This window comes from Mustela nivalis (assembly GCF_964662115.1).
Source record: "Mustela nivalis genome assembly, chromosome: 2".
NCBI lineage: Eukaryota > Metazoa > Chordata > Mammalia > Carnivora > Mustelidae > Mustela > Mustela nivalis.
The window spans coordinates 134,931,670-134,946,575 of NC_139021.1; the positions used below are offsets into that span (position 1 = coordinate 134,931,670).

At 50.0% G+C, this 14,906-nt stretch overlaps 1 protein-coding gene across 3 annotated transcripts; it reads right to left on the bottom strand.

Moving 5' to 3' along the window:
• Positions 1-3,653: 3,653 nt before the first annotated feature.
• On the bottom strand, positions 3,654-12,433 carry SYNPO2L (synaptopodin 2 like). 3 transcript variants are annotated; one of them, XM_082716820.1, is made up of 4 exons: positions 12,305-12,433; positions 10,285-10,436; positions 9,306-9,820; positions 3,654-5,891 (listed from the first exon to the last, which is right to left on the bottom strand). In XM_082716820.1, exons 1-4 carry the CDS (start codon positions 12,332-12,334, stop codon positions 3,754-3,756), a joined length of 2,835 nt encoding a protein of 944 aa, XP_082572946.1. In that variant the 5' UTR covers positions 12,335-12,433; the 3' UTR covers positions 3,654-3,753. The 3 variants fall into 3 exon arrangements, with proteins under 3 accessions (XP_082572946.1, XP_082572945.1, XP_082572947.1); XM_082716819.1 differs by lacking the exon at positions 12,305-12,433 and adding an exon at positions 11,839-12,031; XM_082716821.1 differs by lacking the exons at positions 9,306-9,820; positions 10,285-10,436; positions 12,305-12,433 and adding an exon at positions 8,042-8,213.
• Between the last annotated feature and the right edge of the window lie 2,473 nt (positions 12,434-14,906).

Here is a 14,906-nt window from a genome sequence, read left to right on the forward strand (position 1 = left end):
CGTGGGGGCAGCACTGGCAGTGGAGGAGGGAGGGTAGTTATTAATAGAGATGATGAGTACAAGCGGCTCAAATGGCACTGGGGGTACTGAGACCCTGGAACCAAGATCCCGCCTCCTTGCCCAGAGGCTCAGGAAGGGGAGGAATGGCCTTTGGGATTCTCCCACTTAGCTGTCTGAGCCAGGGATCAGACTGCCTAGGCATTCCCCTTTCTTAGCACCTAAGGTCCAAGGACCAAAGAAGCATTCACGGAGAAATTGAAAACTGAAATGGAAAGAGGAAGCAAGCAGAAAGTGGTGGATAAGAATTCAGAGTGGGAGAGAAAGAATGTGGAGAACATGTCTGGAGAGCCACTCAAAACCAATCCAGGCTGGAGCTGGAGGGACATGTAGGTGCATTTTGGGGGTGGGATGGCTTAAGGTGCTATGTTTGGGGAAAGGAAGTCTGTACACAATGGAGCTAGCTGCTCATTCAAAGTTCCCTAATGGGTTGGTCTTTCCTGACCTAACAAAATCCAGTGCTTCCTATGATGTCAGAGATGATGTGGGGAAGACTTGACCAGTTTTTGCCTTTTCATCCCCATATGCTACTGGGGTGCTCAGTTCGGCCTGCTTTGCAGGACACATGTTGATGTCTGAGAAGTACATGTATGCCAGGTCCTTTTCTCTCCAGGGTTCCCACTTGGGACTTTCTTCAAAGGGAGCACACATTCCCTAGGGTCTAGACCGTCCCATTCATACTCTTCCAGAGGATTCCCTGGGCAAGAGCCCAAGTTTGAGAGCCTCCATGAGGGAAACCTGTCATTTACCCAGACCTGTCCTCAGTAGCTGCATGAACATCTTGGACCCTCTTCCACCTGCTCAGATTCTGGAACCAGCAGCTACAGCACTTTTGTTGCAGTCACCACCATCTTGTTATGGCAGCTTTAGGAAGTGACTTTGCAGCTTCCAGAATGCCCCTCTGTTGCTTTGTGAGCTCTCCGCTCTTCCTGACTGTGTCCTTTTCACATCCTGAACTTTCCAAGCTCAGGCCAGGGACTGAAAGATCATCCCGCACCCCTCTAGCTGGCCTCTGCCTAGACCAGTTTAGCCTCCAGGTCCCTCATCTTTTTTTTTTTTTTTAAAGATGTATTTATTTATTTATTTATTGGACAGAGAGATCACAAGTAGACAGAGAGGCAGGCAGAGAGAGAGAGAGAGAGAGAGAGAAGCAGACTCCCCGCTGAGCAGAGAGCCCGACGCGGGACTCGATCCCAGGACCCCGAGATCACGACCTGAGCCGAAGGCAGCGGCTTAACCCACTGAGCCACCCAGGCGACCCAAGTTTCCTCATCTTTTATCCTCCTCCATTCCCTCCCAACCCAAAGAAGCAATTAAAAGAAAAAATAAAAATGGCAAATGGTGATTTTTGTCATCACCACCAACCTACTCTCAAAAACAAAAACAAACCAAAATTTTGGTCTCCTGTGATTGAGTACCTAAAACTACCGAGTGGATGAAGACACCAATCAACCTACGGCTCAATGGGCCCTTCCTTTGGAATTCTGAAACTGACACGGGAGCATCTGGGCCTGGTTATTTGCACAAATATGCCCCCTGCTGGAGTAACAGCACTTTCTCAGAAGTCCTTAATTCTAGCCTGCCTCCAGTGCCTTCTCTTCTGTAGTAGACTCAATCCACACTGATCCACCCTCTTTCTCCTTCCCTCTCCCACCCCACCGTCACCTCCAGGAATTGCTTTCCCATGGAAACATCATTGCTTCTTCCAGAGAGCTAGGAAATGATGATGGCAAAAGCTCCAACGGCCTTTCCACTCCTCTTGGTTCTGAAATTGAGGACTTGACTGGGAAGTATGGAGCAGGAGATGGAAAAGGAAAGAATCTGGGTAAAGAATGTAGGAAGAGAGAACCAAAGGGAATGGTGGAAGTGGCTAAATCTGAATGGGACAGAACTACTAAGAAGAGCAAAAGACCAGGGAATGAAGGACAAAGAGTGAAAAATAGGGTAGTAGTGGAAAAAGAAGTAAGGAATCAGATCGGGAAACGGGTTAGAAAAGATGGAGGAGAATCAGGATTTGGATATAAAACTACAAGAGAAGATGGCGACAAAAGGTTTGGAACTTAAGTTTATTCTTGTGCACAAACCAAAGTACTGTGACTCACACTCAATATGCAAAGGAAACAATCAATCCAGATCAAGCAGCAAACGTGGCTGACTGGTGGTGGTCACGGTAAGAGGGGAGTCCATACCCATTTAGGATCAGAGATCAGGACCTGAAGCTGAAAAGAACAACAGCTAGGGTGTGGGGGATGGGGTTGGGCTGAAAAGAGGTTTTGGCTCTGGGTTATTTCCTTGCCCTTTCCCAGGTCATCATGACAAGCTGCAGAAGGTAGAAGGACAGACTCAGAGAAGGTAGAACAGACACTACTTATTCTTTTGACACTCAGCCCACACTCTCACATCCTCCGACCATCATCTGTCCTCATTCTAACAAATGCATTCTTCTCTCTCAATTTTTTTTCCTAGTCCCCGTTGTACACAGTTTCTTGAAACCCAATTCTCCTGTCTGCCAAAACTGCTCTCTCCCACTCATGCTTTTCCCTGTGGCTCAGTCAATTTCATTCATTCACTCTGCTTCTGGTTTCTGCCTCACTTTCCACACCATAGCTCTTTTCCCCTCCTTTCTGTCCCAGGTGCATGAGGCAATGAAGCCAATCATTTTTCCATTCCAGAGGAAATTTTCTGCCTTTCTTTTTCACTTCCTGGAAGCTTGTAGCTCAGCATGGGCCTCTTAAATGGCCTCTTTCTGAAATCCTGACGAATAGAACTATTTATTTATTTATTTATTTTATTCATTCATTCATTTAAGTGCTCTCTGCCCCCAGTGTGGGTCTCTAACTCACAACCCTGAGATCAAGAGTCACATGCTTCTCCAACTGAGCCAGCTAGGCACCTCCTGAATAGAATTCTGAGTTCTGTTCTGGGTCTAGCTGGTATAACTCAGCCCTTAAATACTGCCCCTGCCCTTCAGGTCTTCTCATAATCTGTGAGTTTCACAAGATGCTATACCCCTGCTACAAGCACTGGTCTTAAATTTCAGTCAGTCTCTTTCTCCTCACTAGACTCTCCATGAGGGGCTATCTGACCCTTCTTTAATCTGTATAGAGGGAAGACCCAGATTGGGTTTTTATTTAGACCACTCCTCTTACTCTTGCCCCAGGCATAAGAACACATCTGTGGCCAAACACACTTGCACATACACACACACGCTCACATACATATCTAGATATATGCCAGCCAAGCTTGGGAAATGAGAGTGAGGAGTAGCAAGGGATTTAGAGCAAACAGAGAGCAAGTCAGTCCCTTTGAGTCTTGACTGATGGTGAGCTTCTTGCTTGAGGTCTCACTAGTAACTTCTCCATGTGCTTCTCATTGAATGTTAAAATGAGGTTCACAGAAAGCACAAATGTAGAGAAATAGAGACCAGCGGAGGGGCATGGGTGCAGACTGAGATAGAGAGATTGACGCAAGGAACTACAGAGACAAAGAGAAGCACAGATAATAAAGCAGAGATAATAGGTTACAAAGCAGCAGGGAGGTTGGGAGCCAGGAGGATGGGACACCAACTCCAAAACTATCTCTGGCAGGAGGGAATTTAGCCTCCAAATGCCTGAGAGAGGACATGGGATGGGTAGGAGAAGCAACTTTAGGAATTGGGTGTTCCATCTCTCCTTGGTCCTGGGAGCTGTGCCCTGCTCAGTGGTGGCTTGCCCCTGGCCTCCACACATGAGCCTGCAATCCAGTTCTGGTGGCTGAGAACCGGGGCCTGGCTACCTGGAAGCCACAGGAGCTGGGGGAAGTCCCAAGACCCCTGGGAGACTCTGGAGGAGGGGCTGGGCTAAGGACAGGGGTTGAGGCCAGCTCTGCTCTCCAGATGGGCTCATCCAATGTAGTGGCTGCTCGGGGGGCTAGTACAGTGGGGGCCAGGGGTTCTGCAGTGGGCTGGGGTGCTGGAGTGGAAAATCGGCGGATCTCCTGCACTCGGGCAGTTTTGGGGGGCCCTAAGGAGCTGGGGCCAGGAGTTTGGGGAACCTCATCGAAACAGAACATGGCAGTTTTAAGTTGGTAGGGCTGGTGCCGCATGAAATCCAGGGCCTTGATACCCTGCTTGGGGGTCACCCGAGGACCCTGGGACTGGGCCTTATTAGGGAGAGTTCGGGCAGCCTGGGGGAAGAAGGGTGAAAGCAGTGGGTTGTAAGCAATAGGAGGTGGGGCACGGATGTTGGGTGAATATTTCCAGGAAGGGGGCAGTGAGGGTGTAGGGGAAGGGCTTCTGGGACGAGGGCCAAGGCCAAGGCCAGCACTAGGTGTAGCTTCCACCACATACCTGTCTGCTCGGCTTTGCCGCTTGGCAAACAGCTCCCCACCCCTGCCCTGAAGCCTTGTGGGCTCAGAGATTGCAGCCAAAGGCGCTGCGCCATTCACTAGGCCATCAAGGAACCGAGACAGGGGTTTAGGAGCCACTGGAGGTGGAGTCTTGGGAGCCATCGGGGGCGGAGTCTTGGGTGCCATTGGAGGAGGGGTTTTAGGTGTCACGTGAGACGGAGTCTTGTAACTCCTGCCCCCTGGTGGCTGCATGAAGTTGCAGGCTTCAGCCCCGAGGCTCAGAGCATCCTCCTCTGGACCGGATTCCGCTCCGCCGGCCCGGGGTTTTTCATCCAGGTTCTGCACCAACGATAGCAGCTCGGGGTTGGGCGAGTTCTTCGTCTCCTCCTTTCCCGGACGAAACATCTGCTTCCGGGTTCCCCGTCGCCGGGCCTCCTGGAGAATGCCAGTGCGGGCAGCTGGCACGGAGATGCGCTGCTCCCGAGCGCTGGGGGGCTCAGGTGCCCCGGGGCCTGGGGCGGGAGCCTCTGGGTGCGCAGAGGGTCGCAGAGGGGCTGATAGGAAGATAGAAGCGGTGGAGGTCATGGCAGCGGCGCTAGGAGGAGCGGGAGGCTCTGGGGTTCCTCCTGGCGTTACAGGACGATTGGGGGCTGGGATGTACAGGGAACTGGTGGCTGTCACGGGGCCTGAAGAGCGTGGAGTGATGGGGGAACCGGAGGCTGGCACGTGGCTGGACAGAGGGGTGGGTCCCTGTGGAGGGGACTGGAAGGGCGGTGGGGTGGAGCTGAAGCCTCCCAGGCTTTCGCTCGCCCTCTTGGGAGCTAAGGGCCGGAAAATAACCGAAGTGGTACCTGGCCGCTGCCCTTGTAGGCCTGGGGTAAAGGGTTTGGCTGACCGGTTAAAGATGTTTGGAGCTGGAGTTGGGGCTCCACCGCCTGGGAAGAAGAGTCTAGGGCTAGCTACAGGGGCTGGTGAAGGGCTGGATGGGAGCATAGCCACCTCCGGAGGAGCACTGTGGGCCCGAGGTGGTGACTGCAGGCCCTGCCCGTTGGGCATGGCTACTGGCCCATCCTGGGCCAGCTCCTGGGTGCTGGAGGCTGTGCGCTGGCGCTGCTGTTCAAAGAGCTGGGCCCCTCTGCCGGAGGCCTCACTCAGCTGCCCGCCCTGGGCCTCTGCTGCAGCTGAGCCTGGCCTGGCCAGCTCCATGTCCAGATAGGGGCTGTCCCAGTCGCACTGGTTGGTGAGGCTGCGGGCGTCAGAGAAGGCCTCCTCATCCAGCTCCGACTCGCTCGTTGGAGGGACCCCGTCTTCTTCCTCAGCACCTGGCCCAGCTGCAGCCCCAAAGCTCACTAGGGTGTACTTCTTGGCTCTCTGCCGTCGCTTCTTAAACATAAGCACCCCCTTGGAGTGGGGATTAGGGGCTGCAGTTAGTAGGGATGCAATCGTCCGGCATTTGGTCTTGGCCTCCTTCACACTCTTCTCTTGGAGACTCTCTGCGCGTTGCAGTTCTGAGGAGGCCGGGAGGGAGAATGGTCAGTGAACCTCTTCTAGTCCTGTTCCCCACGGCTTTCACCCCAACCCCAGCCCAGCCACTTTCTGCAGTCATCCCACCTTCTGTCTTTTAACTGGCCTGATCCGCAGTATCTCTTGCCTGTAATAAAGTCCTCCGACTTGGGGCAGAGTGGTAGGTGAAAGGCGAAACCAAGGACAGTTGAAGGGAAGGCAGAGTCTAGTTGGCTCCCTGACACCACTCTAATCACAGCTCTTCTACTAACCTCTCTCCCATCTACTCTGCTTCTATCTTCCCAGAGATGTGCTCTTATCCACCCCGCATACATTCTTCCCCTGCCTCCCACCATTCCTGGCTGGCTGGCAATGCTGGGGGTGGGGGGCAGGGTAGAGGACAATCACTTCCCATGGCAGCCAGGGAGATGAGGCAGGTCCCAGGGAAAGATAAAATGAGACCATGTTAGGGTTTTTTTCAGCAACTTAGGGACTTATCTCCTCTTCCCACCCCTTATGATAGGGACACAAAGGACCCTTAGGAAGAAGGATCTTTACTCACAATTCCACTCACATTATGTAGTGCACAATCATACACATTCATGGAAATAACTCCCACCACACAGTTCAACAAGAATATGGGCCTAGGGGTGCCTGGGTGGCTCAGTGAGTTAGGCATCTGCCTTCAGCTCAGGTCATGATCTCAGGGTCCTGGGATCAAATCCCGCATCGGGCTCTCTGCTCAGCAGGGAGCCTTCTTCCCTTTTTCTCTCTCTGCCTGCCTACTTGTGATCTCTTTCTCTGTAAAATAAATAAAAATCTTTAAAAACAAGAATACAGGTCTAGTGGAGGTAGTTATGGGCATATTCTCTCATATGTACTTTTCTCTTTCATTCACATATACCCCAGCTTATATATACCCTAGTTCACATATACACATATTAAATACACATGTACCCCCACAAAGACACAGTCACTCAAATACCTTCACACACATGCATACTCCTTCCCAGTTGCCCCTGCAGAGACCCTGCAGTTTGGACAAAATTTTACAACTGATACTGGCCTTCCAACCACCAGGGCACCCCTCTGTACTTCACACCCCTGCTACTCACAGCCAGGGATAGTCTCAGATCCGAGATGCAGGAAAAGCCAGAATGCTGCTCTTCAGTGTAACCCTCCAAATCCTTAGGATATCTCAAGGTCACCAGCTAAATATATTCCACCACCAACCCCCACCCAGCTGGGGTTGGATTGGGGTGGGCTTCTTTGGGGGTCAGCCTTCTAGGTAGAGAGCCACTAACAGGCAGCCACACAAGGACTAGGTATGAAGGGGAACCTGGGCAGGGCTTCCCATGCCATGTGGTGCCTGGGAGGTGGGCCAGAAAATGGGAGAGCATGCCCTGCTGCTAGAACCCTGCCTTAGGCACAGATTCTCTCTGATCTATGATCCCCAGTTCCTCCTGAAAAAATTTTGAAATTTCATCTACTTTCCACTCAAGATACCAAGCTCCTTTCTAGTTAGGGCTTTCATGCCACCCATCCCAACATTTGTACTACAGAATTGTGCTGTGCATGAGAGATAGGCACTGGAGTCAGGGTTCGGTTCAGGTTTTTGGTTCTTGGTAGAGTTACCTCACTTCATTGAAGTTCATTTTCCTCATTGGTAAATGAGCATGATAATGGCTATCTCATAGGATTGCTATGAGGACTAAATGAGGTAGTGTAGGTAAATTTAGCATTTCATGGCAGCCCTGAGGCCCACGGTGAGTAAATATGACTATTAAAGCTTTCTTGACACCAGGTACACATGTATACAGACACTTGCTTGTTCACGCATATATTCTTCCATGGATTCTCATATACAAGCCTTCATGTATTCACAGATTCACACTTCTTTCTCTCACACACACTCCCTCCCCATGAGTTTTCTATAGCTCATGCGGTCACAAACCCCTTTGACATGTGGCCATAGCATCAGCCCATTCTGAGAAAGGGGCAGTGAAACTCTCCTGAGAAAAGAAGGAAGAAGAAATCAAAAAGGAGGAAGGAATAAGGGAATAAGACCTTGCCCAAAGACATCCCTTCCTAAACCTTTGATGTATTCACCTCCATTCTAAATCCCAGAACTCTCTTGGCTATGGGAGGGTAGTACCTGCATAGAATGGGTCCTGGAGCCCAGAAGCTGGATCTGGGGCTTTGTTGCAGCTGGCTTGGCTGAAGGGCTCTTGGCTGATGGGCTCAAAGGTTTCCATGCCGAGAAATGCAGTGTTGGCTGGAGCAGGACCAGCCTGAGCCACCCCCCACGCCTTTTAAAGCCCCTTTGTCTTGTCCCCAGCACTGGCAGCTGAATGAGCTCACTGTGCTATTTTTGGAGCCTAGCCCCCTCCCTTTTCTCTGCTGCCCCACAAGCCCCGGTGTGATGGACATGGACACCTGCCTACCCTTCCTCCCACCCCCACCCCACTGGACAATGAGGTCTGCTTGGCTAAAAATATCCCTGAGCAACTAACTGCAGTCTTACCCAGCACCATAGGAAGGGAGGGGTGCTAAAATGAGAATTGGGAATAAGCATGGGATCCTGGGCATGCATCTGGAATTTCTTTGTGGGATATTGGACATTCTCAGGAATGTCAGACTCTAAATCAATGTCCTTAGCCCCGTTCCAGACTTAGACACACAAAACTCTACGGATCAGAAATCAGAATGGTAGAGGGGAGAAATGAGAGATGAGAACTAGAGGGGGTAATCCTAGATTTTCAACATGACAAGAAAAACTCTCTGGAGTAAAGGCATGGGACAGGGAGAAAGTTCACCATTAGACCTTGTTCTGTAGCTCACATCAAAAATAGCAAAGAGCTTGAGATAAGTGGTACTGGCTTTTTCTGCCCAGGCTTACATTCTTGCAGGAGATAAGGAGTTGAAGATCCCTCCCTCTACCACTTCCTAGGGATCTCATGACTATCCCATATGCTCCCAGTCCCCAGGAATGCAGATGTATTTAGAAAGGTCAAAGGTAGCTCTGATGCTATGCCTGAAATTAACACTGAAAAGCCCCTGCCCTGCTTCCAAAAACCCCCCTGCATCATGTCTGAACTCTGCCCTCACCTGTCCTACACTTAGCAAAATCAGAGCAACAACAAAAAGCAAACCCTTTGTTGATTTCATGTCCCTTTCCAACTTCCCTACTCACTCTGTTCCTGGGTTGGATTGAACCACCTACACCTTTTGCCAGACTGGTTCAAACAGTAAAAATAATGGGGACTGTGAGAATAATTATTTCCCCCTTCTACTCATCTCTCTTCTCCACTTGTCCCCAGGACTATATCCAAAGAAAGCATAAAGATGGTTATGGAGAGGTAGATTTAGGATTCAGACCGAAGGATCCTGGCTAGGGAAAAAAGGGTTTGGGCACTTACTGGCTTGCTTGGCCTTCTGGGTGTATGTAGTAGTGAGGTCTTCTGCCACTGGGTGGGGAACAGGCCCCACCATAGGGATGAGATGAGGCCCAGGCCGGAGGGGGCCGTGGGGCAACAGCAGGGCCTCGGCTGGGGGTAGCTGAAGGGCTGTCCCACCCTCCCAAGATGGGGAGCTCACACGGCTGTCACCCTGACTGGGAGGACTAGTGGCTGCACGTGCTGGCTCTGCAGGGCTGTCGGATAGGTAGACCTCATCAGGTAGGGCTCCCGGAGGGGAGGGCCTCGTGGGGCCTCTGCGGCGGGGTCGGCGGGGCTTCTCCTGGGCGGCAGGGCCATCTGCATCACTGTCTGTCTCTCCGTAGTAAGCTTCACTGTCAGGGGGCGAGAGGAGGCTCCCAGGCTGAAGAGGCTGGGGGACTGGAGCGCCAGGGGGCTCAGGACTCAGTGGAGATAAGGGTGACAACACCTGAAGCTCACCAGGGGATGGAGACCGCACAGGCCCCTCATCCTCTACCCTGGATGGGAAAGAGGACAGGACTTGAGAAATGGGCTGGGTGACTGACAGCTAGTGAGATCCAGAGGGATGGGAGAAGGAAGGGAGGGAGGGGACTGAATGAATAGGCAGGGAAGAGTGGGGATCTGCAGGCAAACTGGGAGGCAAATGTGCTGGAAGGGCTGTGAGTGGACATTGGCTTAGAGGGAGATGAGATGGTAAGGAGACAGACAAGGGCTCGAGGTGGGCTCAAAGTAAGCGCGTAAACTCAAATACCCACTTGACACCCCCAGCCCTTAATTGCAGATACACTGGAACCCCCTGGGAGGCACTGACAAACATCTATACTCCAGCACAAACTTACAAGCAGAAGTGGGCACTTAGTAGTAGCTGAAGCCAGGCCAGTAAGACATAGAGCTGAGACAAGGATTGGGAGCCCTGGGCTGGGGGAGGGGTGAGCTGGGCTGGGGTGGGAGGGGTCCATACCTCCGCACCGTGAGGACAAGTTGACTCCCTGAGGCATCAATGAGGCTCATGGCACTGGCATGAGAGAGGCTGGTGCAGGAGACCCCGTTGATGGCTAAAAGCTGGTCCCTCTCTCGGAGTCCTGCTCTGCCAGCCTGGCTCCGTCTTCGGATCTGAGGTTGGGAGGAGAGATTGTAGGTGAGGGAGGGCTCTAAGTGGGAATAGAATGAAAGGAGTTAGGACAGCAAGGACCTATGGATGGAGGGGATATACTTTGCAGGATAAGAAAGGTGGGAAGAGGGACGCCTGGGTGGCTCAGTTGGTTGGACGACTGCCTTCGGCTCAGGTCATGATCCCGGAGTCCCGGGATCGAGTCCCGCATCGGGCTCCCAGCTCCGTGGGGAGTCTGCTTCTCCCTCTGACCTTCTCCTCGCTCATGCTCTCTCTCACTGTCTCTCTCTCAAATAAATAAATAAAATCTTAAAAAAAAAAAAAAAGAAAGGTGGGAAGGAACATGGAGCTGCAGTTGAGGGGGCCTATCTAGAGGGAAGAAGGGAGTAATATACATCATACATCATATGAGGGGAGGCAGGGTAATCACCAGATCAAAGAGGCTTGGGGAAAACTGCAGAGCGGAGGTACTAGAAATGGCAGTTGGATCCCCTAAAGATTTCCTTTCAAGGGCAGTATCTTTACTAGCTAATGGTTCTCTTCTAGGCCATTACCTACACAGTCAAGATTTTAGAACATTATTCCAGACTGGAGGGAGTCTGGCAGATCCTGGGGAGACTGTAGCTGTGTATGTATATGTATGCCACTCGTGCACACAGATATACATATGGGAAAGTAATAATAATAGTAGTAATGCTATCATTTGTTGAGTGGTTGCTAAATGTTAGGTATGGTGCCAAGCATTCTACATGTATTATTGCATTTAATCCTGAGAATGGTTCTATGAAGTAGGTACTGTTATTACCCACATGTTATAGATGAGAAAACTAAGCCTGTATGGTGAAACCACATAACAGCTTCATCTGACAGGCCAGACCTTGCCATAACCCTCCTAGTACCTAAAAAGTCTTGCCTCATGAGAGAAAGGGTCTGGTCATGGGAAAGAAGAGCCCTGAAGGCCTGGGCAGGGTAGGGCAGGGTAGGGCAGGACTGGGTAACACAGCCTCAGCTCATCACATACCAATATAGTTAAAGAAAAATTAGAATCTTCCCTATATTCATGGAATTTGGAGTAGAGGCATAGAGTCAGGAAGGCAAAGACTGGATGGCCAGACCTGGGCCCCTGCTTCGATTGTACCACAAAGAACTGAGGCAGTCTTTCTTTTTTTTCTGTTCCCAGAAGCCAGGAATTCTTCTCTAAGAGCCCTCCAACCCCCCACAAGAAGCTTGTGCTTAGAAACTACTCCTCCCACCAGACGAGCATGCTTCCCTGCCCACCTGCCCACCCCCACTCCTCTTCTCCACAGCCTCCCACCTCTCCCCCAAAGGCCGCCACATGACTCTTTCCAGATTCCCCTGGGTTCCCTTTTCCCTGAAACCTCAATCATAGGGGCTCTCCCTTACCTTGGACACCTGTAAAGGTTTCCTCTGCTCGGCCCCCCCCTGAAGTCGGAAACCCCAGGGGGCTCCCCCTGACAATGTGACCAGCACCTTCTCCTCAGCACCCATCGCTCAGCTTGGCCCAAGGCCCTCGGAGTTTGGATAGTGTCCCAGGGAGAGAAGTCGAGGCGCTGGTACCCCGTCCGGCCTGTCTGTATGGCTGTCCTACTCCTGCTGCCCCAGGCCTTCCCCCCCACACCACACACCATAGGCAGGCAACTTGGCCCTGGGATCAGTACAGTCCAGCACACATGTCCTGTCAATCTGAGCCCTGCTCAAAATAGTTGCCGGCTCTACTCCCTTCCCTCCCCCAGCTGTATTACATCCAAAGCTAATTATAGTAAAAACTTCTGCCCTCCCCTTTCTCACATTCTCCTACATGGGTCTTTCACTCAGGACTCAGAGTACTAGCTCCAACTAATATACATACTTTCAGAGACTGGGCCTTCCCTGATAGCATCACAGACAAATCCCAACTGCTTTCTTCCAAAGCTCATTTCAAAGTGGCAGCAGCAGGGGCTTCAGTTCCATAGCAAGGAGTGGCTGGACTTGTCCCTTAAGTTCACAGGCTCCCCAGAAGTAGTGTGCCCCCTGCTGTATTAATGCGCCTGTTAATCAAAATGGAGATCCATAATTCACTGCAGTGCTGAGTACAGTATAGCTTTTAAAGCTCCTGGCTTCCAAATATAAGACGCCATATAGGATTATATAATGAAATAGTCTATTAATGTGTATATATAATGATTCCCAGCTCTCAGCTCTAGGAATTCAGAATTTATTGGTTTGATACCCAGTATTGCTGTTTTATTTCATTTAGTTTTTTTTTTTTTAAGATTTTATTTATTTATTTGACAGAGAGAAATCACAAGCAGGCAGAGACACAGGCAGAGAGAGAGAGAGAGAGGAGGAAGCAGGCTCTCCGCTGAGGAGAGAGCCCGATGTGGTCCTCGATCCTAGGACACTGGGATCAAGACCAGAGCCAAAGGCAGAGGCTTAACCTACTGAGCCACCCAAGCGCCCCTCATTTTATTTTTTTTTCTGTTTTATTTTTTTAACGTTTTCCCGCTTTCAGCAACTCTTGTAATTGTCCACTTCGCGATTCCCTGTTCATTAAACCCCTGAATTTTAGGGACTTGCCAAAAATTAGAAGTAACTCTCTTTTCTAGTCTAAGCCTAATTCTACTTTTTTTTTTTTTTTTTAAGATTTTATTTATTTATTTGACAGACAGAGATCACAAGTAGGCAGAGAGGCAGGCAGAGAGGAAGGGAAGCAGGCTCCCTGCTGAGCAGAGAGCCCGATTCGGGGCTTGATCCTAGGACCCTGGGATCATGACCTGAGCCGGAGGCAGAGGCTTTAACCCACTGAGCCACCCAGGTGCTGCTAATTCTACTTTTTAAATAAGCAACGACGCAAGAATATCTAGACAGCAAGAGTTTTACAGAACAAAACACAATTATTATTGTTTTTAAATGAAGGCGTAATTGTCATCTTAACACCTTAGTCCCCCTCTCTCTTTTTTTCTCTCTCTCTTTTAAAGATTTCATTTATTTATTTGACAGAGACAGAGAGATCACAAATAGGCGGAAAGGCAGGCAAAGAGGTGGGGGAAGGGGCACCTGGGTGGCTCAGTGGGTTAAGCCTCTGCTCAGGTCATGATCTCAGGGTCCTGGGATCTGAGCCCTGCATCGGGCTCTATGCTCAGCAAGGAGTCTGCTTCCCCCTCCCCCTCTGCCTGCCTCTCTGACTACTTGTGATCTCTCTCTCTCTCTGTCAAATAAATAAATAAAATCTTTTTAAAAATGGGGAGGGGCGGGGCAAGCAGGCTCCCTGCTAAGCAGAGAGCCGGATGGGGGGCTTGATCCTAGAACCCTGAGATCTTGACCTGAGCTGAAGGCAGAGGCTTAACGCGCTGAGCCACCCAAGTGCCCCAGTACACGATCCTTCTGCTATACCTTTATTTTATGCAAGCCAGTATCACGAAACACTAAGAGAGTCTAACAATGGGTTCTGAAATGTCCTGTCTATGCTATTTCTTTTTTCTTTTCTTTTTTTAAAAAGATTTTATTTATTTATTTGACAGAGAGATCACAAATAGGCAGAGAGACAGACAGAGAGAGAGATGAGGAGAAGCAGGCTCCCTGCTGAGCAGAGAGCCCCATGAGGGACTCGATCCCAGGCCCCTGGGATCATGACCTGAGCCGAAGGTAGAGGTTTAACCCACTGAGCCACCCAGGCGCCCCTCTTTTTTCTTTTCTGTTCTCTTTTCTTCCCTCCCTCCTTCCCTTTCTTGGTTTTTTTTTTTTTTTTTTTTTTTTTTCCTTTTTTCCTCTGGTATATCCAAGCAGATTGAGACTCTGACTAATGTCTGGGAGGTAGACACAGAAGCTTTGCCAGCCTTCTCACTCAAGGCTCACTGTTCCGGGATATCTGGTTCTTTTTATATTCCCTCTTGGGGAGAAATGATTGATAGTGTAACATTGAGTCATAACTCTAATACCTCATTCAGGTTGGCATCATGGACAGGCTCTCTCTATTCTTTCATATCAACATTAAATAGGTTTGGGATCACAGTATACTTTGGATTTTGTTTTCTGTTTGTTTGTTTGTTTTTTTACAGAATCTTTGCAAGAATGCACATTCCATTTTTGCAGTAATATGAAATATATCTTGCTTCCTCAAAATATTATTGGCATTTTAAATTTATTTGTTTATTTATTTACTTGAGAGAGAGGGAGAGAGCTGGAGTGGGGCAGAAGAGCAGAGGGGGAGAGGACGAGGGACAAGCTGACTTCCCCAGGAGCAGGGAGCCTGTCACTAGGCTCCATCCCAGAGCCCTGAAATTATGATGTGAACTGAAGGCAGAAGTTTAATTGACTGAGCCACCCAGGTGCCCCTTTATTGGCATTTTTATTGGTATTGTGAACTTTATAGATTAATTTAGGGAGAATTGACATATTTTTCATGTTAGATTCTGCTACCCGCTGGAATATTCCTAGATGGCAAGGATTTTTCTCTGTTTTGTTCAGTTTTG